Source organism: Lichenostomus cassidix, chromosome 8 (genome assembly GCF_008360975.1).
Source record: "Lichenostomus cassidix isolate B80296 chromosome 8, HeHo_3.0, whole genome shotgun sequence".
Classification (NCBI taxonomy): domain Eukaryota; kingdom Metazoa; phylum Chordata; class Aves; order Passeriformes; family Meliphagidae; genus Lichenostomus; species Lichenostomus cassidix.
In genome coordinates this window covers 10,707,824-10,735,772 of record NC_139489.1, presented here as the reverse complement: position 1 = coordinate 10,735,772, position 27,949 = coordinate 10,707,824, and the positions used below count along the sequence as shown (strand labels likewise).

The following is a 27,949-nucleotide window of genomic DNA, read 5'->3' as shown; positions in this document are numbered from 1 at the left end:
ATCTATACAAAGTCTATAAAAACCACTCTAACGTTTCAAAATGCTTCAGCCTTCTTATTTTGACATCAGCAACATGACCTAGAACTCAAAGTCACCAACTTCATTTCAACAGTAGTGGTGGAAAAAGCCATCAGAATGAAGGGATCAAAGGCCAGGCTTCAGCCACCATTCATAAAACAGCTAAACATGAGTTCCACATAGTTCTGTGCAAACCATTTAATGCGTTCACACACCAAACACTGAAGTAGAAAACAATCTTTCAACAAAACAGACAGTAAGAAGAAATTAGTGATAAGGCACTGGTTTCCACTGACTTTTTTTCCTTGCCACTGTAAAGCATCCAGCTTCCTCCACTGGTAGATGCTTGATGACAGCAGAAACACATCTTGCAACACAAAAAACCAAAGGAACTCCATGGTGGAGCACAGTCCTCTTAGCGGGCTCGGTTCTTCATCTTCTGCCTTGCCCTCTTTCCAGGTCTCTTCTGCAAAAAAAAGGACAGATTAATTCTGCTGCTCATTTTCCTGCTGATATCAAACCATTGTCCCCAACTCTGTTAGCAACTGAATTATGCTTAGCTCCCAAAGACAGGCATTACTTCCAGATGCTGGAAGCACCCATCTCTCCCTGGCTGGCACAGCCTGGCTTCCTAGCCAACCAGGATTATTTTCATGCAACATTTTACTTACATTAAGGGCTTTTTTCCCTCCTTTTCCTCCTCTTCCTCCTTTTCCTGGGCCTTTGTTGTGAGCCACTTTTGACTGGAAGCTGGATACGTCATTGTAACTCTCCTTTGTGTTCCACTTTGAGCCTTTCTTCTTCCCACCAAAACCAAACTTCTGATTTTTATATCGTCTTTTGGCATTTGGTCTGAAAAACAACCGACCACCATCACTGCCTACATTCTTTGTTTCAGGAAACTCTCAAGACACACATATATATACACTCGTATTCTCCCATCAACCATCATAAACCTTTCCCCTCTTAATAAAGATGCAGAAATTAGCACATTTCAGTCTCTGTTCCATTTTGGCCATAGTTTTCCTTCTCTTTAGGGACAGAAAGACACCTTGGACTTACTTTAACACTAAGCAGAACAGTTTTGTTCCCCAAAATTATCCCCTAAACAGACTTTTAAAAAATCAGACATTCGGTGTTTAACAATCTTTCATTTCTGGTCTCACCCCTTCTTTGTCCGTTGACTTGCATTGCCTTTTTTATTCCCTTGAGACGCCGTCTGATCTTCATCTAAAAAGTCCAGTTTGTCAGAGAGACCTGCAAGGGTGAAGACATCACAGCTATTACCTCAGAAAATAGAAATTTCAGTCTAAGCAAGTAATAGCAGCAGGTCACTCTCAATGAAGAACAGCTGCTTGGGAGGCTTTTCACTGCCACTGGCACACAACTCTGCACAGCAGCAGCTTTCCAAGCTCAAGGTCCAGAACTACAAATGGACTGACCACACACCACATGCCTTACACTGCTCACACACCACTACTGCCATTACACATGTGCTCTCTTAGACAAATTGACTTTACCTTTTTGGTATTTCTTGACCGCATTCAACATATTTTTTTTCTCCTTTTGTCTCTTCTGCAGAATTTCAACTTGCACCTAAGATTAGAAGCAGAATGTTAGTGTTGCTCCTTGCAGTGTCCCATACTTTTTTTTTGTGAAGGTATCCCATCTTTTATTGTGTTTTCCTTCAGAGCAGCTAGACAGAAGACTAGACAGATTCTGTATGTTTTAACCAGACTCCTGTGGTCTCACTTTTCCCGCTCCTCACTTAGGCTCTAAATTCTTATCACAGATCCTTTTGCATATGTCCCTTTTGTAGCTCCTCACCTTCTTGCCGTATTTTCTCATTGCACGGAGTTGTTTCGCTTTCTCAGACCTTTCCATTGCTTCCTGTTTACTCTTAAGTTTCTGTCGAATCTAATTGGGGAATAGAAAAAACAAAATTTATCAATAACACGAAAGAAAAAACTGGAATCTTATGATTGCTGCACAGTCCTGATGTCAGTATTTGTGAACTATCTATGAGTGTAAAAAAGAAAACATCTCTCAGTCAGATAATGCCTGTAAGGCATAACATCCTTTCAGCTCAAGGGACAGTTATTACAGAAATTCCTGAACTGACCTGCAGCCAAAATCTGGATAAAAAGACAAAACTCAAACAAGAGACAAGACAAAGCCTTATAATGGGCTCCACCGGAACTGAGAGTATCTTTCAGTCTATTTGGATCTATAAAGAAGACTTGATAGTTTCTTCCTTCTCCTTATTAAAAGTAAAGCACTGAAAAAAGTCAACAATCCTGTAGAAAACATCTTTTCCGTTCCCTCCTTGTTCACAAACATTTTTATAAGGATGCTGCATTACAAAGGATTACAAAGGTTTCAGCACAGATCTTCAGGATTCAGTCTGTGACTCCACTAGGAGATAAAAACCCTTCAAATGGAAGTGAGCAAAAGAAGAGAACAGTTATGTGCAGGATGGTCTTAAGCCTCAGCACAAGCTAATTATTGTTCTTCATTTTCTCTAGAAAGGTTCTATCAGAACGCAAAACAGTGACCAAGTCATATATGAACCTTCAAAGTAGACTCCAGCTCATGTTTAAGTTATACAATGTAGTCTTTTTTCCAAATCTAAACCAAAAACTTGAGTTCCATTTTGAGAAAGGCTACAGTCAAGGAACAAGCTCATGAAAGTTTTATTTCCTACACCAATCGAAGTTTCTATCCAAGTCAGATTCATTCAATAACAGTTTAAATTCTCAGAAAACCAGAACACACAGGCAATAAACAAAAAGGTGATACTTAAAACGGAAAAAAAGATTGCATTAAAGCCACTGCATTAAAGTAAACTGCAAGTCTTTGTGCAAAACAAAGAGCAAAAACACAAGTAATTTTACATCCACTGTTACATATACTGAGGAAAATTCTCCATTTTTAACATCAAATACATTCAGAACAAAGTATAAATCATGTTTTTCTACTTGATCATACAACCTGTTATAAAAATTCCCGCATTGCATAGAAATACCTAAACAGAAAATACTCCTGTCACAAAGTTTCAAGCACAATCATTGTCACAGGAATCTGAAGAGATGAAGGTCAGTATTTGCACATCACACCTTAAATTTAATCCCTACCACAGACTAAAACCCACACATTACACAGGAAAGAAAGAAATTCATTGCACATACCTTCTGCATCTGTTGGTCTGACTTGGCCATCTCTGCAAAGTAATCATCTGGCCTCCTTGTAGGAACTTGGAGCTTACGCAGTCTAGGAAGAGCTTCCAGGACAGCTGCCTGAGCCTGCCGGTAGCTGGGAGAGAGCACAGCAACAGCTGTCACTGCACCAGCTCTGTCACCTCACCCGCTCTGTCACTTTGTGTTGGGCACCTCACAGTGCTGACATACAAGCAGGCTGATACTGGGATCTAACAAGCATTGGTCTGGAATTATATCAACATTCTGTGCACGTCCAGTGCTACTGAAACTAGTTTAGGTGTCAGTACAATATTAACACATATCTTGCACATTTACATTTGTCTTATTTCCAGTTATAGTTTTTATATGTTGGAATATAAAAGGCAAAGCAAAACAAGAGAACTGTAAGAACACCTAAATAAACACACAAAGAAAAATCCGTATCTTGTTTTAAAGCCTTGGGCCTGTTATCAAAGAGCTTTTAAAATAAACATTCCAGCAAAGGATGGAAGTCTGCTGTGAAGAAATTACTTCTTTTCAGCCACAAGGCAAGCTAATGTGTAGATATTCTGGAAAACATTCAGAGCCATCAAATGTAAAATAACATGTTCCAAAAGCGCCACAGTGATAGGCAGTGTAGCAGTCCATAGCACACTGGTGAAACATAACTCCAAACACTCAGCAGCACGCTGGGATACTACATGAAATCTCTTTTTGACACTTACAAACTCATCTCTCTCTGGAAATCATTCTCAGGGTCAACGGCATCAGACGTAGAAGCATTCTGAGAAGCGGGGTCCGCGACCGGGCCCAAAGTCACGTCCAGCCTTTCCACCCACGAGAGCTGCTGCCTGAATTCGGCCAGGCACTGGTTCAGGCCTTCCTGTGAAAGGAGCACAGCTCTGCACAACACCGCACGGGCGGCTCCGCACGGCTGGCCGGCTCAGTGTCCGCCTCACACCGCGGGCTTGTCCTCGGCGCCGGGAGACACCCGAAATCTCCCCCTGCAGCGCAGAGCACCGGAGCTCACCCAGCCCCGACCCCGCGGCCTCGCCGCGCCTCCTGCGCCCGCACCCGGCGCTGGGGCCGCAGCCCCCGCAGCCCCCGCAGCCCCCGCAGCCCCCGCTCACCGTGTCATTGCGCCGCTTCGGCTGCTCCTCCAGCACTACGTTGAGCCCAGGCTTCAGCGCGCCCCTCGCGAAGGCCTCCTGGAGCTGTGAGAGAGTTCGGTCACGCCGCGCCGCCGGCACCGGGCGGCCCTTCCCCGCCGCCCCGCCACCGCGGCCACGGACTCACCTCCGAGTCCGAGAGCGAGGAGTCCTCCGAGTCCGAGCCGGAGTCCGAGAAGGATCCACGCCGCGCCACCGCCGCCATCGTTGCCGCCACTGCCGCTTCCGGCCGCGTGCGCCGCCGCTTCCGGGGCCGCCGTGCCCGCGGTCACCACGGCGACAGCGGCGGCGGCAGCATGGCGGGGGCGGCAGTCATGCCCGTGGCCGTGTTCGGCTGCCGGCCGCGGGTGGCCGGCGGTGTGTGCTTCCTGGAGGAGCAGGTGGTGCTGCACGCCGCGGGGGCGGGCTGCCTGCGCCTGCACCTCGAGCACAAGTGGCACAACTTCATCCCAGGTGGCACCGACCCCGACCCCGACCCCGGTCCCGACCCTGACCCCGGTCCCGATCCCGATCCCGGCCCTCCCTGACCCCTCTGCTCCCCGCAGGCACGGAGAAGAGCCGGGGCGCGCAGGCGCTGGCCGTCAGCCCCGACAAGCGGTTCCTGGCGGTGTCGGAGGCGGCGGGCGAGCAGCCGGTGCTGACGGTCTATGAGCTGAGGGAGGAGCGGGCGCGGCGGCGGAAGGTGCTGAGCAGCGACGAGCTGCCGGCGCGGCAGGCTGTGTCCCTCGCCTTCTCCCCCGACAGCCGCTTCCTGGCGGCCGCCACGGCCTCGCCCGAGGGGCACCTCGCCTTCTGGGTGTGGGAGAAGCAGCAGCTGGCGGCTGTGGCCCGTGTGGAGGCTGCGGGCGATGGCCCCTGCCAGGTAACGTCTGCATCTCCGCCTGCTGCCGAAACCTCCAAACCCGAGCTGGTCTGGCTGCTCTGCGGCTCATTGTTCACACTCCCGTTCACAGCTGAGTGGCTCTTCGGGAGCGCACTGCACTTTGCAAAAAGGCGGATTAAAGGAGCAAATTGTAGTTCAAGTAGCAGGTGCGAGGTAGGACGTGCGTTCATCTTTCAGGACATGTGCACAGTGCATTTTCCCGTGTCCACATGGCTTTTATCCAGGGCAGTAGGAGGAGAGAGCTCCACACTGTAAATTTCATTAAGTTTCTCTGACCTTCCTTGACATCTGCTGTTGGCTTCCCTCAGCAATAGGAAATTAGGCTAAATAAAGTTTTGCATTGACCCAGAATGGACATTCTCACGTCTATATCTGTCGTATCACATGAGATTCTGTTATGTCATATGAGATCTATGTTATGGGGCCAGTACAACTGGCCTGTGAGTGTGCAGCGTGTCCCTTGTGTCCCTGCAAAAACAAATATACAGGCTGTGCTCAGTAGTTGAAACACAGTTCTTGGAAGCTCTCAGTGCAGCTTTTCTTTCTTGCAGTCTTCTGCGTTCAGATCAGAGGACAAGAGTGGCTAGGAACAGGCTGATGACCCACAAACAATTTCTGCATCCAACTTTGGGTGCCCTTTTTCAGATTTTTTCATGCAGGAAAGTCAGATACTTTCAGGACAAATGTTTGGACTCCAGCTGCCATTTTTTCTGGGGTACAGCCACAAGCAGAGGTTGTGTGAACTACTGAATTCATGAGCTAAATTCCTAAAGAGAGAGGAGTGTAAACACTCCAGCTGTCTAAAGTCCCATTACGCATAAAAAATGTTTTCGAACTACCCCTTCTATCCTTCATTTTGAGTATGGAGATGGCTATTCCATCATTTTCACAAATAAAAACCTAATTATGTGAATTCATATACATACTGTTTGCCTGAATTACAGGAATACAGAACTTATTCCTGGCCTTTTAAGAACAAATGGTCCCACTTTTCAGGAAGCTTGCTACAGGAAAAATTTGCTAATCAGTAGTAAAGAGGTATTTTGGCCTTACTTTTGTAATTTTATTTTGATAGACAATTTTGAAAGGGGGAAAACTGAAATATGTTATTATGATGGTTAATTCTTAGTCTCTTCTATATTCCTGCATGTTTCTATGAACCATCTTCCTTTGTATTTTTATCCTGTATCTGATATAGAAAGTCTTCAGAACAGGTATCATATTTGCTTATTTGTGAACATAGTTGCAAAAATACTTCCTCTCTTCTTTATTCCATAGGTGAGCTTTAATCCTCAAGACAACACCCAGGTTTGTATCACTGGAAATGGCTTTTTTAAACTTTTCAAGTACAGTGAAGGATATTTAAAGCAGATGAATTTACAAAGGGGAGAGCCAGAAAGCTACTTGTGCCATGCCTGGCTGTCCAAGGAGGAAGTTATATGTGGCACTGACACAGGCAAACTTAGCTTGTTTGAAACTGGAGACCTGCACTGGGAGACAAGTTTGGAGTACAGAAAACCACCCAGGGAACGAGGAGATACAAAAACAAAAGAAAGTGAGAGGTAAATCTGCTAAATATTATTAGTAATAGTTCCATACTTGTGCCTGCAGATTAGTTACTTCCTTCTTGTCCTGTTTATGGTGCTGATTGCTGCTTGCATTTTTGATTTGTTCTTTATTTTTAAGTCTTTATACATTTCTTCCTTGCAGTTCTGATGTTTCTTGTGGAGTGGCCTCTGAAGATAATGGTTCACAACAGCATTCTTTGCCTCAAATATCTGCAGTTGCAGCATATGCCAAAGGCTTTGCATGTTCACCTAGCCCAGGAGTAGTTCTTCTGTTTGAGAAGACCAAGGAAAAGGATTTCCACAAGGAGTGTCAAGAAGTCTGGGTAAGGAGGAAAATGCTTTTCTGAGCAATGATGCAGCAGAGCCCTGTTTAGAGGACTGTGAGTGCTTCTGATTCAGTTATTAGGAACACTTTTTGGCATATTGCTACCTTGCATTGTAAGCATTAGCTAACTGTCCTGATGATGTCAAAAGGAGTTGCCAAAGGTCAGTCTGAAAGTCAGTGACTGATGACCTTTTGCAGGGTAGTTCTATATGTTCCCTTCCCACATGTAAAATGTGCTTTGAGGCTGCTAAACTTCAGGAAACCTTTAAGAAACTTTTATTTGTGGAGACTTTTGGGACTAAGAAGTAGTTTACATCAGTTTTGAAGAATAAGGCTACTTGTTTTTTAACAAGAAGAAGCTTTTCTCCCCTCAGGTATTTATTAGAGCTGTCATGAGACTTGTGCACTCTTAAATAATTCAGTAAGATTTCTAGCTGTATGCATTGACTTACTGCAATCCCTGGATAAGAACATATAACTCTAATGATCTGGTCAAGATTTCATACTCTGATTCTAGAAGGTCAGATCTTCCCTATGTATGAGGCCCCATAATAAGACTTATCTACCTGAATGATACACTACAAAGAACTGTTATGCTGAGATCACAATTTTTAGGCAGTTCTCATTCTGACACTTGCTGGTTTTTTTTCTTGATGTTTTTCTACTAGCATTTTAATTCTTGTTTAGTGCAGTACTTCAGATTACTGCTGAAATGTCCTCTGATACTTTATTTCAGCTGTAATGCTGTACATAAAGTCAGATTGTCTTTTTGTCCTCTACTCCCTGCCTTGCAGTAGTTTTGTGCTATTAAATATCCAAGTTGTCTTGCTGATGTTGTGCATATGTTTATTAGAGGAGCTTACAATGAAAGTTTATGTGTGTGCATGCCTACTACCAAAACATGGAAACCTGGCACAACCCACAGGATGCATTTCTTGTGCAGCTTCCTCAGGACCCGTTCAGCACAGAGCCAAAAAAGTCAAGCAGACAGGACATAACGTGTATCTGCTTCAGCCCCTCTGAGGAAACGATGGTCGTTAGCACTGATAAAAGTCAGCTATACATGTTTGCTATGTTCTCCAGCAAACTTATAAGGGTAAGTCTAGTTCTATCACGTTCTATAGCCTTCATGTCCAGTACTGTAATGACACACGCTACTCAGTGTTGTTTTCTATGATGCATTCTCATTAAATCCTTCAAATGAACCCTTAAAACTAAATATATAAAGTGCTCTGTGTGCTTGTCTGAGAGTAGTATGTCTGTAGCCCCTTGCTCAAGCATCCCTCCATGTGAATAAATGATGCTATTCAGCAGAATGATAGAGGACTCTTCAGACCATTTAAGGGTGCCTCTCACTGCTGAACCACTTCAGTAAGGCTTTAACTGAGAGATTCTCCATGTAACTGTAGTGCTTTGTGCTCCACTGTAATATGCAGAAACTTTAATGCAATGATAAAGCTGGAACAGCCATGGGAATCTCATTTGACTCTAAAATGATAGTTGTTGAAGTCCTAGCTAGAAGTGAAACCTCTTTGTGAAATACAAACATAATGAAAAACCTTCCCTACTCTGAAGGAATTAAATAATACAAAGACAAGTGATAAATGTATTATAATGAAATAAACTTATATGGAGTTGGGTACCTAACCTGTGTACAGGTGTATGGAAAGATCTTTACAGGAAGAGGGGTTGTAGTTAGGAGACCTGTTTCTACATGCAGCTTAAAATTTTATTGATGCTTCACTTCCCACATGTGGTAGCTAGACATCCTAATGAAGTTTTCTATCAATCAGCACTTGATTTTTTTTTCAAATATCTGTATGACCAGAAGGTATTAACTAAATTCTTGCAGGTCCAGTTTTATTTATTTATCTAACTTGCCTTTTTTACATACCTACAGTTATGTTCTGCTCTCACTGCACTGCCCTGCATCACTTTTCTTGATTAGTAATTATAAACTTAAGACTAACATTGTTAGGTTTTTAAGATTGTTATGTTCAGACCAGGGCAGTGAAAGGATTAAGTGGTTCCCTCAAATCTATTCTACTACTGTATGCAAAGACTCATGATAGATTTTTTTGCCTGACTAACTGCCTGCAATGAACTATTTGTGATTTTTTAATGTTCTAATTCCTCCTCAGGAGAAGATATCTTATTTTACATATATGAATTTCCCATTGCATTCTAATTCAATCACTGGTCTGGACATGTGTGTTTGGAAACCCATTCTTGCTACATGTTCCCTGGATAGATCTGTCCGCGTCTGGAATTACAGGACAAAGTAAAGAGTTGTTTGTATTTGTTATTACCTCTTGCTTTTTTGTATATTGTTTTTAGCAGACAACAGCAGCAATCTCTTATGAATGAGAGTGTTGTTCTGGTAAAATTCTTGTGTGGTGTGGGATGTAAATGGTATTACTGACATGATTTGGGGAGTGTGAATATGCAGTGCCTTTAAAACTGGTGCCAAAATAATCCAAAGCCTTTTCTAGTAAGCTATTTTTATGTCAGACTTCTTGTGTTTTAGAAAAAACTCTTCAGGAAAGTTTCATTCAGCTTTGTCTTAAGATACTGTTGTCCCATCTCCTGTTTTTTAGCTGTAGTTCTTAAGCAAAATGACTCCAGCTCTTGAGGTTCCCTGAGGGAAAAACAAATGTCAAGAGATGTTTGCATAGGATTGCAATCAGCAATTCATTTACCTTCTTCATTATATTACAGTACACAAGGATTTGCTCTTGCACCTTCCACACTTTCTCTGTGAACCAGAAAGTCAAATTTTTGTTTGACTTTGTTTCCTGTAACATCTGTATGATCATGATTTAACTGAATAGCAACACACTTCCTCAAGGACAAGGCATGGTCAAATTGTAGCTGCAGGCATCCTTCCTGGGCCAGATAATGTCCTGTCAAGTGTGCAATGGGGAGTTCATACTATTCTATACTGGAATACAATGGTTTCTCTTTCAGCACTTTGGAGCTGTGTAAGGAATACCAGGAGGAGGCATACACAGTATCACTTCATCCCTCAGGCCTTTTCTGTTTGGTTGGCTTTTCTGACAAACTACGCTTTATAAGTCTGCTGTATGAGGACATGAATGTTTTCAAGGAGTTTCCTGTTAAAAACTGTAGAGAGGTAAGGAGAGGTGCAAAAATGAAATTGGGGAGTTACGGGGAGCAGAGTGGCGAAGAGCATGACAGAAAATAGAAACTTCTCTGATACATCCTGGTAGGATATAGGATATCCTACTACAAATCTTAGAGAAATGGATTCTGACTATTGGAGAACAGCCCAGAGGCTGATGTGTAACTGTGGACCTGGGAAGCAGCAGAAAGGATCATTTGCTCAGAAATACTCAAGAACTGAATTTTACAGGGGAAAGCATTGATTAAGAAAGCTGTAAACAGCCAATTATGTAATAGAGTTTTCTTTTTGTGTAACAATTTGATATTAAATGATGTAATTGAAATTCAGTTCATGAATGTTTTTGTCCAATCCATCTACAGTAACAGGTGGTTATGTTCTTTTTGTAGTGCTCATTCAGTAATGGAGGCCATCGTTTTGCTGCAGTTAATGGAAATATGATTCAAATTTATTCTAGCATCACCTTTGAGAATGTTAGTAATCTGAAAGGACATACTGGGAAGGTTAGTAAACAAATCTTACACAGCACAACTTACTAAGATTTTAACTAGTTGATAAGATTCATTTTGAAGAGTAAAGTACAATCATGGATCTTGAAATGGGCCTAAAAAGTAAAAACAGAAATAAAAAATTCAATTTTCTTTGGTCAGAAGGCAAAGTGTTCATGGATTAGATACATTGGAAAAGTCTGTCCTGAAGTTGGAGGTGAATGATTGGCAGGTGGCTCAACAAAATAAAATATCCCAGTAATAAATTATAAAAATAAAATCTACTACTCAGTGTTAAAATGAACTTTTTCCTGATAGTGTGTTCATAAAGTAGTTCTTACTATTGATTTTTTCTCTTAATGCTAAAATAGAAATGGTTGAGAAACATCCAGAGGTCTTTCAGTAAGACTTTGAAGTATGATTCTGAAGTTGTCATGGATTTACCTGTAAAATGACTCCATGCTGTATGTCTATAACCTACACATCAAGCTCCGTGGTGTGTTTTGTTTTTGCCAGATACATTCAATTAAATGGAGTGCAGATGACACTAAATTTGTCTCCTGTGACACACATGGTGCTGTGTGTGAGTGGGACTTGTTGACAAGTCAAAAGAAGTCAGAGTGTGTGCTCAAGACCTGCATCTACAGCAGCATTTCCCTGACTTATGATGCCAAAATTATCTTTGCTGTTGGATCTGACCAAACTCTCAAAGAAATTTCAGGGTCTTCGGTGAGCTAACAAGCACTCTGGGATTTTGCTCAATTCTGTGGGGAGGGTACTGCTGCTTTGGTTTCTGCAGCATCCATTTGATAAATAGGAATCGGTCTGGTTTTGAGAGCTGTGATATTTACTGACACTTTTGTGTTCTTATGTCCTTTACCATGAAATCTGAGATTTTGTTATAGTTTTATATTTTTGAAATTTTTCTTGGATTTACCTAGAAATCTTCTAATCCAGCTAACAAACTAACTAGGCAATATTGTAGCAACTATTTTGCTGAAATACAAGTGATCACATCTACTACTGTATCTATTTGCATTTTTTTCCAGAAAAGTAGTAATTGTATGTGATAACTATTACCTCCTTCAGGTAACACATCAACTTAGCTTGCAATTTTAATACTGCATATCTATAATAAATATGGATATTTTATATCTAAATACTTATTTTAAATCTAAATTTTTTTTAATGTATAAAGCTTGATACTAATTACCGTTCAGGCTTTACTTCTATAGGCATGTAGATTCTTTTAACTGCATTTTTTGCTGCAGGCAGAGGTATAACAATTGCTCATGCATCAAGTACTTAATGTAATGTGAGGGTTTTGTGTGGTGATTTGTGTTGTTGGTTTATTTTTTAGATCCAGCATGAAGTGCCTGCTTATGATGTTGTTTATACCACTGTCGCTGTGTCTCGTTCTGGGCGCATGATATTTGTTGGTACATCCCTGGGGACAATTCGAGCTATGAAGTACCCACTAACTAAGAAGAAGGATTTCAATGAGTACCAGGCCCATGCAGGTGCTGTTACAAAGGTAGCACAGAGTTCTTTCTTTTCCCTGTGGTACACAGCTCCTTTAGGGCTGATTCTCTTTCCCATTTCATAGCATAATATGTTAAAATTGAGGCTGAGTCTGCACATGGAGAATGAGTATTGCAGCATTCATAGGAGTCCTGTCTCTAGATATGTCAGAGAATAAGCTGTTGGCTAAAAAGCGGCTTGTACCAGGTTACAAAACATGGTATATTGGATGGAGAACTTTGATACAGCTCCTTCTGGGAGGAGGAAGATAATTTTGTCATAGAGTCGTTTAGGTTGGAGCAGAGCTTTTAGATCATCAAGTCCAACTATTAACTGCCAAGTCCACACTAAATCATGTCCCCAAGCACCACATCTACACATCTCTTAAATACCTCCAGGGATGGTGACTCCACCACTTTCACTTGTAGATGGGCATCACATTTGCCCTTTTCCAGACAGCTGAGACTTCCCTAGTGAGCCAGTACTACTGCCAATTGACTGAAAGGGCTCAGTGAGCACTTCTGCCAGCTCCCTCCATGTGCTTCACTAGGTCCTCATTCTCCAGGAAGCCACACATTCTGTGTTGTTAAAACTGGTCATAATTTTGGCATTTTAAGTATCACTATCAACTATAGCATCTTGACTTATTCTTGCATGGTCCAATATTAGAATATGAACTTCAGTTACTGTGACTCTACTTTCACCTCACTTGCAAGCTGTATCAGCTCCCAGGTACTCTATGCCAGATCAGTTAGCCACAGGAGGTCTGGAGGAGGTGACAGCAGTTATTATTAGATAGTTCTTGGTGAGCTTGGCTGTATTTTTAAAAGAAAACATTTAGCCATCTGTTGCTCATGCAATTTCTCGGAGAAAAACTAGAAATCTTTGGAATTGTCATATAAATTGCTTGTCTGCTATAATTGTCTAGAAGGTCTTTTCTGTTTCAGGTTTCTAAAAGTCTTTCTATGGCTTTGAGACCAGAAGCAGATCCAGTGTCTACACATGTTCTTTCCCTTCTCCTGTTGTTTCAACCAGGGTGGAACAGGAGTAGAGGACATAATCAAAATGTTGGTAGTGGGACTATGTTATTATTTCCACTGTTGACTTTCTGTGGTAGAAATGGAGTATGTGGGGAGAAAAATTTGGTATAAAATAAAACTATGTCTCTGTTCTTCCATGTCTCGTCTATTATTTTGTTGTCTCTTCCTTCTAAGATGAGAGTAACAAGTGATGACCAATTTCTGCTGACTGCCTCAGAGGATGGCTGTGTATTTATCTGGAAAGTGCATCAGAAAGAAGGTGGGGTACAGAAAGGGAGAGAGGAACTTCAGTATGCTGAGGAAGTGTTGATCATGAGATCAGATATAGACGAGAAGGTAGGAGGAGCAACTTGTGAACATAAACCATAGGATTTCTGTGAATTGTGTTTGCATGATGCTTGTTACCAGCCATTCCTACATGCCTTGCATGGCTTAGGTCAAAGAGGTTACAGAAAGTTGCTGCAGTGGCTTGTCAATATGCAAACAGCATGGTACAAACAGGGAGTGTGGAGAAAGGTTTAGACTTTTCTCTAATACTCTCCCCAGTCTCTTGAAAACACTTTTAATGGCGTAGAGAAGTCAGACGAAGCATTTCTATAATCCATCTTGTAAGATAGCAAAGGAACCTTACTTCTAGGACTTCCTGGTCTGTCTGAAGATTCTCTGTAAAGGCTGTTGTTCATAAATATGTGCATGTAAATAAATCATCCTTCATGGCAAATCATGGTAAATATTCTCTTAAAACTGTGTTGTCACCCATTTCCTAACAGAGTCAGGCAATACTAGACCTGCAGATTTGTGTGAAAGATCTACAGACAGAAAGTGATTACGAGCTACGTCTCAAGGACATGTACTGTGATGGAAAAATAAAGGCATTGGAAGAGAATTTCAGTCAGGAAATAGATGCCCTTAAAAACAAACACCAGGTATGATTCATATTGCAGAACCAAATCCTAAGAAATGTTTCACTGAAGAGTTGAATTCAAGCTTGCATTACATATGTGGGAATGCCATACAGTATCTGAAATCATTCCTTTCCAGTAAAGATGTTCTTGATATTTGTAAAGCATGAAACTACCTTTGAGTTAAGTATTTTATAGGTACTAGGGGATGCAAGAGTTCTCCTAGGTAGCCTGTAAGTATCTTCACATAAAAACAGCACAATAAATACTGCCTGAGAACAAGGATCAGCAGCAGAAATGGGACCATGCCTTAAAAGCTCCTTTGCATATAAGATTGCAGCTGCTGCAGGATCTAACAATTTTTCTCCTTAATGCTGCCTTCTTTATGTTGTGTCTGCTTAGATTTTTAAGAACATCGGCTGAGGTTTCTTGTATGTTTTTTGAAAATAAAAGTAAAATATATTCCCTGGATTTCTTATGTTCATGTGCTTATTGAATTCTTTGTAGTCATGAAGCAGGAGTTCCCTGAAAAGCAAAGGCTATGATAATTCTTCCCAGTGTCTTATTTATGTGTGTGTGATAATGATATTCTGTCCATCTGTCTGGTGCATGCACTGGATTTCTGACCTGTAATTTGCTATATTTCTGGACTTGTTTTAAGATGTAGAAGGCAAGGGATCCAGTAGTAATTTCTCTGGCAGTAAAACAGTTTGAAGTAAGAGATTACTTATCACATGATTCAATCCTGTTAATGTCATGTTCCTTTTGAGCTTTTGGGTGAATATTGTCCTGTTCTGGTGATTTGTTACTGCTTATTTTGTTGAGTTGTGCATAGTCCCTTCAAGCAGTATTTCAGTTTGACTCCACATAAAGGAGTTCAGTTATGAAAGCTTGCCAAGTTACTTATTAGTTTTAGTATTTTACAGGCTTGTAATTTTCAAGTGCTCTTTTTATACCTTTCTTATCTTTTGGCCCTACAAATGTTCTAGTAGGTTTTTGATATTTATTTTTTGAGGAAGTTTAATTATTCATTTTAATTTTTTCTTCAAGTAGTTCTTCTCACTCTTTGGCTTGCCTCATTGTGTTTTTTCCATTTAAATAACCTGAGTTTTAACCTGTCTATTTTTCCTCTCTTTTGTACAACCTAACCTTGTGCAAGAAAGCCATTTCAATTCTTGTCGATTCCTCTACCTCTGTTTTATCTCTGCTGGGTTTTTTCTGCAGTTCTTCAGGTCTTTTGATAAGTAGTGCTTGGCCATAAAGTTATAATAATTTCAGCTACACCGAAAATTCTTTAGACTTCTTGGTTATAGACTTGCAAGCAAATGCCTTTGAAGGTGAATAAAAGTTGTCTAGGCAGGCAAGTTGTACTTCCTGTCCAAGTATCAGTACGTATTAAGATTAAACTGAATGACAGCTTTAGACTTGGGGCTAACCTTTGTAGTTTTATCCTTCAGACAAATGGAATATTTCTGCTTATGCAAGACCCATGCAGTTGTTATGAGAAGAAAATGAAAATATTGTACCTATGGTACAATTCCTAGCTTTTCTGGAAAATTTCTCTGCTGTTTCTTGCTCCAGTCCTTTGTGCTTTTTTTAGAATATTAAGTAATTTGTAATGGCAGTCTGACATTCCAAGCAAATGGCATTCAAAACTCACTCTTGCTTAAGTTTATGTCATACCATGCAAATGTTGGCATTTTAGGACCTCAAGGCTGCTTCAAGTGAGACAAGAAGCAGCTTGAACTTTAATATCTGGACAATAATTCATGGAACTGCAAATTCTCCTCAAGCAGGCATACATAAAGGAGTGGAGGCTTTTGTAGCTCACAAACTTTTCTTTTTAGATTAAGATCAGTACCCTGTATTATATGAACTGTGTTTGCTGCTTTTCCTTGACTTTCATTATTTTAACTTATAAAAAAACCCTAGTATCTGGGAAAACTTGTTTTAGTGACACATAGCATCTAAATTTTGGTGAGAGATTTCAAACATATTTCTGTTGTGTATGTATTCCTCGCCGGGGCAAGAGCACAAACAATTTGGACATTGCTATGCCTAGTTTCAAATTAAAATGTATTTTTCTTACTTTTGTCCCCAGATTTTACAGGAAGAGAAAGAAAAACAGGAGCTACAACACCGGGTTCAAGTGTCTGAGCTGATGGATAAACAGGCCAAGAAGGTGCAAGAGCTAGGTTAGACTATAACAACTATTTGTAACTAGAAATGAGGGGAAATGCTTTATTGATTGCAAATAATGTGACAGGGAGGGATTACTAGAGTATAGGTATAAAGGAAAATGAATGTATGTCATGTAGGTATTTGGTGCAGACCAAATGTTTGTCTAAACTGCTCCACACAAGTGCCCATGATGAGAATATGCGCGTGGGCCCTGTATCTTAAAGGTTTGGTTCTTGAGATTAGTAATTTCTTCATTTATTTTATAGCTCACTGTGCAAGAACAGTGCAGTCATTCAGTTCAGCAGGGAGGTAATGTCCAGTGCACACAGCCTGGAAATACCTGGATTCCAGATTTGTAATCAAGATGAAAATACTGTAAATTAGTACCAAAGAGCAAGTCCCCACAATGAGTCCATTGCCTACTCATACTTTGTAGCAGTTGACCATACACAGCTGTGCCATGGTTGTCATCCTTAGAAATTAGTTGTCATGCCTAAAATAGTTGTCAATTTTGTATGGCTGCAGAGTCTAAAGCCCCTGTATATCTGATGAAGAAAGTGATGAAATACTTCTGCTAGTAATTTATTGCAGCCAGCTGCCAAAAAGACAGTAAAGAATAAGACAGTGATAGCTGCAGAAGGACAGGATTCACCCCTCTTTTCCATTAGTTTTATCCATTCCATATGTTTCCTATTAACAGAATCTGACAGTAGTCAGAAACTCTCAGTGGAAAGTGAAAAATACCAGGCGCTGCAGGTGAAATCCCAGAAGATGGAGGAGGCATATGAGAAACAATTGCACAGTTTGGAGGAAAGCAAAAGCCAGGCTCTGAAGGAGCTAAAAGAATTCTATGAGAAAAAACTTATAGAGAAATCTCTTCTGCTGGAAGAGGTAGGAAACTTCATGTGCAGTTTGATTTGTTGACCAAGTTTATCTTCAACTGTGATAAAATGTTCCCTGGGACAGGAGAAGTTGGCATCTTCCATGCAAATCCTAATCTGCCTGTAACCATGAGAAAATATTTTGACAGGTAGAATAGAAATGAGAAAGCCCTAGCTAAGTTACTGACTTTCCTGGTTTCATACCTTGAGTAACTTGCTACAATTAATATGCTTGGGCACTCTCAGCTTCATCTCCACTTCTCCTACATCCCAGAATTCCTGTTTATTAATGTGGCTTAGATGATACATTTACTATAATTGAAGAAAGAAAGATTCGATCCTGTTGTTCCAGTGAAGAGATAACATTTTGAAAATGGTGAATTGCATTCCTGAGGCCTTGAGGTTCTGCATAATTTGGTGAATAAAGATAAACATCCTGAATACTTCACAAACTCCTGCACATTGAAGTCAAAGACTTGGCTTGACAAAAGGCAGCCAGATAACTGATACTTACATGTTTAGAGTCAATAAATCCTATCACCATTACTGTTTGCAGCCTGGTGTTGCAATACCAATTTGAAAAGAATGTAGGAAGAGAGGCATACAGAGACTGAGGAAAACCTGAGGGCTTATTGGCCCTAATGCATCAGAAACAGTGATTTTAGAAGATCCCAAGTGATACTGGTTTGTGATTTCTGCAGCCAGGACAAGTTTACTGATGTTAGTATTTGGGCCAGGTTCCTAACTTGAAGCATTCAAGTCTTAAGAATTATTAAAAAAATAAAAACTTTTAATGTTTTTGTTATCAGTTTTTAAAGTTACTTTAACCCACTAAGAAGTTATTTTAGATTATATTACTGCAATTGAAGATTCCACTAAATATGGATCCTCCCAGAAGAAACACAGTTACAAATAACCTTTTATTTCTCTCGTTTACTGGTCTCTTACTATTATCTTCTCTAATGTTTGCTTTCCTTGACTGCAGGCAAAGGAGAAGATGGAGAAGCAGATTAAAGCACATGAAGAAATGGAGCAACAAATTTACGAAGTTGGAGACCAAGAAATCTTGGAACTCAAAGACAAGTATGAGAGACAGCTCTTTGAAGAAAAGGAGTCCAACATACAACTGAAAGGAGAAATAGGAGTCCTGAATAAAAGGGTATCTTTTATTCTGTGGTAGGATCAGACCTGCACACCAAGACCTATAACTGAGGACTGAATGTGATTAACAGCATATCAATTTAGTCCATTGATTTAGTCTGTAAATATGTGACATTTCCTATGAGAACACTGGCCCATTCTTAGGTTAGTTTGAGTGTTTAGAATATTTGGGCAGAAGAAGAAGCTGTCTGCTGATTGTATTGCTGACATAAGTAGATACAGATGATAATGGAGGTGTGTTTTTACTAGTACACTTTCTCTTATCTGCATAGTTTTAAACTATGTATAATATTGTTCATCCTATGAGAGGAAAGAAACAAACCTTTTAATTTTTCTAAGATCTAATTGTTTGCTTTATTGGTAAAATACTTCTACTGCTTTGTTTGATGCAATAATCCCCATGTTTTTATGCATCATCTTTTTTTATTGGCTTCACTAGGATTTTTAAGGAGGCATAAAATCTTTGCCTCTTTTATTGTCTGGGTATTACATTTGCCTAAAGATGTTAGAGGGACATTTTTTCTTTCTAGTTTTCTCCAGTATCTATCTGGAGACAGAAGGGTTCTTTTCATACTCTCTTGCTATCATCTATCATGGTCATGTCTTTAGATTCTTTGTCCTTTAGACCTCAGGAATTTCTTCATGGGTCCTTACAGTTCATCCAGCACCATTCATTGGTTGCAAGTTTCTTGGCTTTGCAGATCTTAGTGTTGAGGCAGGGATTTTGAGGGAACCCAAGAGCTATGAACTGGGCACCCTTCCAGTCTTCCATCTTTAGAGATGTATGACAAATATTCACCTTATAAGAATTTTCCATTGATTAAGTGTTATTTGCAGCTGATGCTTAAGTATAATATCCAAACCCTTCTTGTTTCTGGATGCAATTTCCTTGCTTCCTTCTAGTGCAGCAGGTATTCTTTGTCAAGATATACAGAAAAAGCAAAAATGAATCCTCAACCCCCTTTTGAGTTACAGACATTTAACTGATGTGATGCTCCTTCATCATATCTTAATTTGATATCCTTTATCCCACACTGTCTACAAGGTATCCTCTGGAACAGTATGGCCAAGTTGTGCACAACTTTTGGAGAGTGTTTACTTCTGTCTTGTTTGCCTCTCTAGTTGAACAGCCTACAGAAAGAGCTCAAGGACAGAAACAGGGATATTGAGGAAATGAGACTGGAACAGCAGAAGCTGCAAGACATCATTAAATCACTAGAGAAGGAGATCTTGGCACTGAAGACAGATGTTAAAGAGAAAACTGACACTATCCTAGAGAAGGTGAGAAACTGGACAATTGGCTGAGGTCAAAATCACCTCCCTTAATTTAATAGAGGTATTTATTTTAATAGTATTTGTTGGTATAATATCACGTGACTGGAAACTCAGTTTCAACTTAAGGAATTTATGATCTCTGGTTGGGATTTTGGTTTTTAGCTGGCATTCTAAGCTTTTCTTGGGGAGCTCAAGTTCAGGATGTTGGCTTTTTCATCCCCTGCTCTGGGGTCTGTAGATGGCTCTGCATTATTTGCCCCCTCCCCTCCTACCTGATCTGTAGATTTGCAACTGAAGTTTAGTCTTCCACAAGATCTGTGACTGCTGGTTTTGCCTCTTCCATATTTGTGCCTTTTTCTAGGGATCTGTTTGAGAGTGCTGAGTCTGATTCAGATCTCTGTACCCATTTCTTCCAGGAAAAGCATATATATGACCTAAAAATGAAAAATCAGGAACTGCAAAATTTTAAGTTTGCGCTGAGTTACAGAATAGAAGAGTTTAAGAAACATGTAGAGTCACGTGACAAGGATATTGAGACAATGAAGAAACAGATCCAAAATGTGAGTAACACTCTCATTTGGCCTCTGCTACTGAGCCCATTGTCTGAATACAAAGATGACCTGGCAAGTCCATGAAGGATTCCACCCTGTTTGCTTCTTGACTTCTTTCAAGGATACACAGCACTAATTCAGTATCTGTGCAGCTAATATTTGCATAATAATATTTTCACACAATACCTATTTTATTTTCTATCACATGCTCCCAGTGATCAACAAAGTTCCTGTTTCAGTATGTAATTCTAGATTTTGCTTCAAAAGAGATCTTACCCTTATGTGGTTGCCCTCCATGTGCCCTGTAGGGTTTGCAAGACACTGTTTTTTACTGATCTGGGGGAAGAGAGAGTAAATTTATTCTCTCAGAAATGTTGAAGATTTATACAAACATAACTCTGCTTATGGCTTAAGTATGTGGACAAATTATATTCATCAGTTGATACATGGGAAATTTGAATGTATTCATACTTAGCTTGCAGCAAATTCATTGAGGGTACTTTTTTGTGATATAAACTTACTATGATCTCTGCACAGATGTATCCTTAGCTCAATCAAACTAGGACTATGGTAACAGAGCCTTTTAAATAAAATTCAAACTAGTGAACAATTTGTATGTACTTCAGACTAGCATGATGAAATCCCTGTTGTCTTTTCTGGTCACCATCTTGTGCCATAAGTAAATGCTGTATACCCTTATTGTTTTTTCCTGTATGTACATATATACCCACAGTTTTCAATCCATTTGTTTCTTTTCAGTATCATGTTCTAGTTGTTGTTGCCCTTACTCTTCCCAGTATTGATTGTCCATTTCCATCTCATCTAGTTTTATTCAGATGGAACAGCAAAGCTCCATTGCAGCTCAAGGAAATGAAGGGGCATCAAATCATTTAAATCAGTGTAATTCAACAGGGAGTTGCACATTCATTTGTGTGGTTTCTGTATATTCTGACAGAGGGCAGTGTTGTTACAAAATTGACATTTCTCGTGTTGTCATTCAACCTGAAGGGGGACCTATTTCCTCAAGGCTGTATTTCCAGTCTCTGGTTTTCCTGTTATGTGTTGTTTCTTCATGTCTCATTTTGGTCCTGATTTCCTCCTCCTGCTTCCTTTCAGATGGAGGAGGAGCTGGAACAATTCAACAAGGAGAGCACAGAGCTGAAGGTTAACATCACAAAACTGCAACAGAAACTGAAGGCAACGGGTCAGGAGATGATCAGAGAGATGGAGAAGGTATGGGCTACCCCCACCATGCAGGCCCCAGAGAATTACATCAGTGGGGACAGAGACTGGAAGCATTAGTCTGAGCAAACAGTTATTTCAGGGGTACTGTGTCCAGTGACCAAGAGAGTCTCTGGTCAGTGGGGACAGACACAGAGCTTCCAAGCTTGCAGCCAGCTTAGAGAGTTAATATAAAAAAAAAAATCCATTTATGGATCAACACATATTGTCCTGAGTTTAACGGAAAAGTGAGGCAAATGCTTAACTACTTGTTTCTGCCCAAGCCTGAAATCTGGGGACGCTTTGGCTAAACAGGAGCAGCATGTAGGATACCACCTAGGCATTGGTAGGATGACATAAAGGGGGGTCTCATCAAGGGAGTAGCCAAGGACTCCTTGTTTCACGGCATATCAGACATGAGGGAGGAAAAGGGACTGCGGGTGAAGGTGGAGGAGCTCAGCAGGCAGTGCTTGAGTGAGGAAGCAGGCAAAGGGACCTGGCCGAAACCAAGAGAGAATGGGAAGGCAATCTTCATGTGAAATCAGCAAGCTGTGCATGTGTCTGATATGTGTTTTGTCCCTTGCCTGCTCCACTGTTGGTGTGTTGTTTCTAAATAAGAAACATTTGGACAATGCTCTCAGGCACATGATGTGACTCTTGGGGATGTCCTCTGCAGGGCTGAGTTGGACTCAGTGATCCTGGTGGGTCTCTTCCAACTCAGCATATTCTGTAATTCTGTGGTTGGGAAAGGACAGTGGGGGATAGCACAATGAGCCATTGGTTTTCAGATGCCATCTCTGGATGCTGGCACTTACATTACCTAATGCAAGTATCTTGGCTTATTATTACTGCTAAAATCTATCACTGCTATTCAACATGTAGTGCTTACATTCCCAGCAAGCTTTTTTGGCTTTTTTTTAAATGAAGTGGAAGTGAAATGTATGAGAGTTTTCACCATTTCCACAGGACTTTCTAAAAAATTGCACATGATAGAGTGTTCTGACCAACCAAATAACAATGTGACTACATCATTCTTGCAGAGGCAAGATAAGGAAACACTCATCAAACGATTTAAAGCAGATGTTTATAGATGTGTGGGCTTCATCCAGGATCCCAAACAATTGAAAGAAGGTATCTGTGAACTCTTCACCAAGTATGTGCATCAATCAGACATGGTGAGTCAGGACCTTTGCCTTCTCCTTGGCCATGACTTTGCCTGGTAGTGTAATTACTGAGGCAACATGCTGTGCCCTCTCAGGTGGACGTTCAAGCATTAGATGCAGATTTGCAGCAGCAGTATGTGAAACAGCAAGAGTCTCACGAGAGGAATTTGGCACTTATAAGGAAGAGGGTGATGAAGGATAATGAAATCCAGCAAGCTGCTTACATGCGCATCCTGCAGGTAATAAGCCTTTTCCTTGGGCAATGGAGGGGGAACAAGGAAGTGGCTGCACAAAAGAGACTTTAGTGGGTTTATTGTTATGGTTTCTTAGGACTTTGAGATAGTTTTGGTTGGCTTTCTTGCCAGAAATTCCTACCTTTTTCAAGTGCTACCATTAAATTTTCTGAACAAAAAGTGCAAGATCTCTGAAGTCAGAAATGGCTGGTGTTTTGTAGATACTTTTGTTTATCTCCCACTTCCTAAAAGGAGATAGGGAAGCCCTGCTGCATGGATGTTTTTAAGGAAATTAATGTACTTACTTTTTATTTCAAAGAGTATTTGTAAATCTCATAATAGTCAATTTGCCCTTGTTTGGGTGTCAAGCTGTATCTGCTATGTGGTAATGTTTAGGCAGTCATTTTGGAGGAATAAAAGAAAAAAAAACAAACACTTTCTTTGTCCACATAGTCGCATGCCTACTGGTCTGAATTCAGAAGAATTTTCTGTTTTTCACATCCAGATTTTTCAAGGAAGTTCAGAAATACATGGGGAATATGCCTATTCATACTAAATCCTCTTGCTCAGAATCCTTGTTTCTTACAAAGCAAGGTAAACTCATGACTGCTGCGGTCAAAGATCCAGTTTGTTTTCATCTGGAGTGGGAGCACCTAGAGCCCCACACCAGACATCCTAGGAGGACAGCTTTTCTAGTCTCTTCTTACTATGATCTCCTTCTGCTCAGTCAGCATTTCCTTTTCCCCTCACTAGCCCTGTCTCCATTGTTACTTTATTATGCTTCCTCAGGATCATTAAATCTCAGTCCCCTCCTAAGTCATCTGTTGTTTGCTATTTATTCATAATTTGCTTCTTCAGGGCTAGACAGCAGCAATCTTCTTCCCTGCCCCTATTTTTTACTCTTTCTGTGAGTTAGATGTTTCCTTTGGCACGAAAGGAGATGGCTTCAGAAAATAACCTGAAGAATTTCCTTGCTGGAATAGGGTGACAGATGGTGTTCATAATGATAATACTTGATGTCTTGGATCAGTAAGCCTAAGATGAAATGATGATTAAAACCAAATTAATAAAACATCTGGAAGATGAAGATATCAAAGATTCTAACCAGCCTGGTTTCTTCAAAGAAAAAGCAGTTCTCTGAAGTCCAGTAGATTAATGAGATTTTACAGCCAGCAGGAATTATCATGGTCTTCCAGTCTTTCACAGGGGGCTTTTAAGACTAGTTTAGACAAACTTCTGTCAGGATTTGCTTTGAAAAAGCAAATGACATCTTGACAGTCTTCTAGCTCTGTATTTCTATTATTCCTCAGTTGCGCTTGCATTTTCAGAGCTATGCCTTCCTCTTTGAGAGATTATTCGTAGGTGCATTCCACTAGTGACTGCTTCAACAGATGATTAGAACTGTCAAGATAATTTTAATTATTCTTACCCGTTGACAAGTTGCCTGTTATTCAACTATTAGTTTTCTCTCCAGCCTTCTGTATTTGTAATGGCTTCTTTGGATACATAAAAACAGAGACACTGAATAATCTTGAAGTAGTGCTGCTTAGCCTGACGTCCATATAGGATGAACTTTTCTGTATGTCCTACCTGCCTCTGACAGTCAGCACTGTAGGGACTTCCTAGGCTGTAAACCACATGCATATTATGTGCAGTTGTACCTGATGGCCTCATCATCCATGCATTTGATCAGTCCCCGTTCTGAAACAATTGTTTCTGTGCCACAACATCCTGTGACAATGACTTTTCCCATGAAGATTTACTTTAATCCATTCTGTGACAGTGCATTGCAGTGCAAGCATTCTGTCAGAATGCAAATACTGAATTAAAGGTTAATGTCTCTGGAGAGAAGGCCTCTTCAGAAAAATATTATCAGTGTCAACCAACAGCCTTCTAGCACCAAGCAAACCAAACAAGACATTTCCAGATTGCCTCATACAAGATACTCTGTGTTATATTTTCTGATAGACCAAAAGCAAGATCTTGATAGCAGCAGTTGAGCTCTTGGACTGAATCTATGAAGGTGCTCCTGACTAAAATACACCTAAACAGAAGTGCTGTGACCCAACCCTGAAAGCTGATCAAAACCTTGACTGATTATTGGAAGTTACACTTCATGTGCTCTTCAGGATCAAGCTCTGGAATAAATAGAGTCAAATTTCATCTGTATTTAAAGGCTTGAATTAAACAGGTCAGATTTAACAAAATATTACAGTTCCAGAGCAGGCTGCCTGAGCACACCAACTCCTGCTGCATTTACAGTCCAACATAACCACTGCAAGAGTGACTCTTCTTGCCCAACAAGTTCAGATCTTAATGAATCTCCCAATCTTCTCCAGTCAATGATTTTCAGCTGAGGAGAAACTAAAGCACAGCTGCTGTACTTTTCCTTAGTGTGAAGTATTGATAATCTTGCCACACGTGCCCTGAGCTATTGCTGTCAACTTGAACTCCTTGAGTGCAGCCACGTGCAGAGGTGCTGTGAGCTTTGTACTTTGTTACTGAGCAGTTTGTAGCTGTGTGGTGCCAACACTTTTATAAGTATACTCGAAGCAACTGAGTCATATGCTTTGCATAATCTTTTATGGCAGCATAATTATCTCTATCAACCAAAATAATAATTAGGGGGAAAAAAAAGTAAAAAGCAAGATTTGAAGACACCATTTTCATGGGAAAAAATCTTTAATCCTTGTTTTTATCTCCCGTTGTTTTAGTGGGTTCCCTACTGTTTGAGACTGATATTATATGAAGTACCCTAAGCATGCCTTTTTGCCATCTGTCTTTTTAAAATATTGCCACTTATGATGAAGTTGCAGGGGTTGGAATGATGCTGTGTTCTGAAAGTTCTAAAAATCCCACCACAGGTAGCTGAAATATTTGCTATTCTTGTTTCAAGTATGATGGCAGCTGTTTAACATTTGCCCTAGTTATTGATGTGGTAAGGTATTTCACTGTCCTTAAGAGGCAAGTATACAATTCCACTTCAGTTTCTTGAATACAGAAAAGAAATATTTAGTTAATGGTGCTCCTGTTTCTGAATCATGAGCAGCAGTTTTATCATCCTTCACTAATATTAGCCCATACTGGTTTTGCTGAAGTCTTTGAACCTGTCACAGCAATGGGTAAATTACATTTACTGGCACTTTCACAGCCCCTTCAGCAAGATGCTTCATAGTAGGCTACTAAAAAAATTAGAGGACTGAACTTTTATGGACTGAAAACTGTCTGAAGAAAGGACAATGGATGAATACATTGCTAACTTTTCCTTATAACAGTATGTTAGCAGTAGGTATCTCAATTCTCCACATGCTTTATATGTTTCCTAATAATGTGGAGGGAGTGTGGAAAAGTGATGTCTGTCAGAACTAATGAAGAGAGCTTTGAATAATTGCAAGGAGATAAAGGTAATTTAAGTGAACAAATACATAGTGACAAATGAAAGGCAAAATAATACCCACTGGAGGGAGAGATGGGAATTCTTCGCATTAATTCTGAGTTAATTGGATCAATTTAGGAAGGCTCTGAGCTTCCCTTTGGAATTGGCAAGGAAGATGATACCTTGGAGTGCAGCTGCAGTCAGAAAAGCAAAACAAATATTAGTTTTTTGAGCTAACATGGTTTGAATACTATCATGTTCTATGTCACATCTACTGTGCTCTTACCTGAATGTGGTGTACTCTACTGACTGCCTGGTACCTTCTGCCTGTGATACTGATTCTATACTGTCCAGTGTCTGTCTCAAAGATGTGAAGATACATGTTGCTCAGCCAGATAGTACCTGTGCTTTTCCTTATAAGGCATGTTGTTTTTGCAGGAAAATGTGAGTCTGATTAAGGAAATTAATGACTTGCGGCAAGAACTGAATGTGGCTCACACCCAGGTGAACAAGCTCCAGTCAGCACTGAAATTATACAAGAAGAGAAAGGAAGTTCAAGACACAGGTGAATAGTTCTTGTATATTTTCCATATTGTCAGTACTCATTGCAGAAGCCCTTTCTCCCTCGATGAACAATTCTATTACTGTCTGCATTTCATTTCAGCTTGTCTGCCTGGTGGTATCTGTTATATTTTAATGTTAATTGTAGAAGCTGCTAAATCCCGCAGATTCTTACTATTTAAATCTACTCCTTCAGCCCTGAAAGATGCCTCCCCTTGTTTATACCAAAGAACTGCGTGAGCTGGACCTTTGTTACTGAGCTATGTCCTCTCTATTTTATCTCCTAGCTCCCCCCAGTGAACCTGAGCCCAGCCCAGCTGTCCTGAGGGTGAATCCAGAGTCGGAAAGTGAGAAAATCATAGAAATGCAACAGCTAGAAATTTATTATCTGCGAGACCAAATCCGGGAGAAGTGGCAGGTCCTGAACTGTCCAGATTCAGCCTCTTCTGGTCAGAAATCTTCCTGAACTCAATCTGGAAAGAAGCCTCAAGACACAGCACCACTGATGTGGTTCAAGGATGCCTTATGTTATTATATCCTCCTGGCAAGATAAGAAATACAACAGCATAGCTTAGACTTACATGATCCTATACTCCTCCACTAGAAGCATTTGTGCAACAATCAGTGCTCTGAACACTTCTACTTTCCTGAAATCTGCCCTTGTCAGAGCAAGAGAAAAAATAATAATAAATTTGTGTTAGTGCAAGACTAATCTCTGTGCCTTCATGCTAGGGCAGGTACTCATCTTTCTCTTGAAAACCAATGTGTCCTAATTCAGAAGAGCTGATCAAACTCTGTAAGCTTTTTCTACTAGAATTCTAATTTGGTGTCATTGTGCTGCAAAATTCAACATCGACCTTTTATTTTCCAGTATTAAATTGCCTATGTCCATACAAAGGACTGCTGCTCTTAAGACAGCTGTCATTGTTATTCCAATCAGATATCCAGTCATAGATTAACAATCAATTACCTTGTGAGGGCAGTCTTTGACTCAAGCACACCTGAGCTAGAGCCATTGCTTAAGCCTCTACTTCCTGTCTAGAGATATGTTGCCTCATCTGCTACAATAATTTCAGCAGGACAAAAAAGGCAG

General features: G+C 40.4%; 2 protein-coding genes across 3 annotated transcripts; one reads left to right on the top strand and one right to left on the bottom strand.

The window, feature by feature from the left end:
* Positions 1-201: 201 nt before the first annotated feature.
* On the bottom strand, positions 202-4,634 carry EBNA1BP2 (EBNA1 binding protein 2). Its single transcript, XM_085067854.1, has 9 exons — positions 4,512-4,634; positions 4,346-4,429; positions 3,941-4,098; positions 3,207-3,330; positions 1,846-1,935; positions 1,539-1,614; positions 1,185-1,275; positions 690-870; positions 202-484 (listed from the first exon to the last, which is right to left on the bottom strand). The coding sequence occupies exons 1-9, from the start codon at positions 4,587-4,589 to the stop codon at positions 434-436; spliced, it is 933 nt and encodes a 310-aa protein (XP_084923980.1). The 5' UTR covers positions 4,590-4,634; the 3' UTR covers positions 202-433.
* CFAP57 (cilia and flagella associated protein 57) lies at positions 4,632-27,568 on the top strand. 2 transcript variants are annotated; one of them, XM_085067849.1, is made up of 22 exons: positions 4,632-4,837; positions 4,930-5,420; positions 6,546-6,829; positions 6,978-7,158; positions 8,104-8,256; positions 9,302-9,441; positions 10,128-10,293; positions 10,692-10,805; positions 11,307-11,519; positions 12,151-12,324; positions 13,526-13,687; positions 14,122-14,277; positions 16,355-16,448; positions 17,135-17,325; positions 18,301-18,474; positions 19,599-19,757; positions 20,168-20,311; positions 21,419-21,535; positions 22,564-22,698; positions 22,782-22,925; positions 26,734-26,860; positions 27,144-27,568. In XM_085067849.1, the coding sequence occupies exons 1-22, from the start codon at positions 4,681-4,683 to the stop codon at positions 27,320-27,322; spliced, it is 3,855 nt and encodes a 1,284-aa protein (XP_084923975.1). In that variant the 5' UTR covers positions 4,632-4,680; the 3' UTR covers positions 27,323-27,568. The 2 variants fall into 2 exon arrangements, with proteins under 2 accessions (XP_084923975.1, XP_084923976.1); XM_085067850.1 differs by having other exon boundaries at positions 4,633-4,837; positions 4,930-5,246.
* The last annotated feature ends 381 nt before the right edge of the window (positions 27,569-27,949 follow it).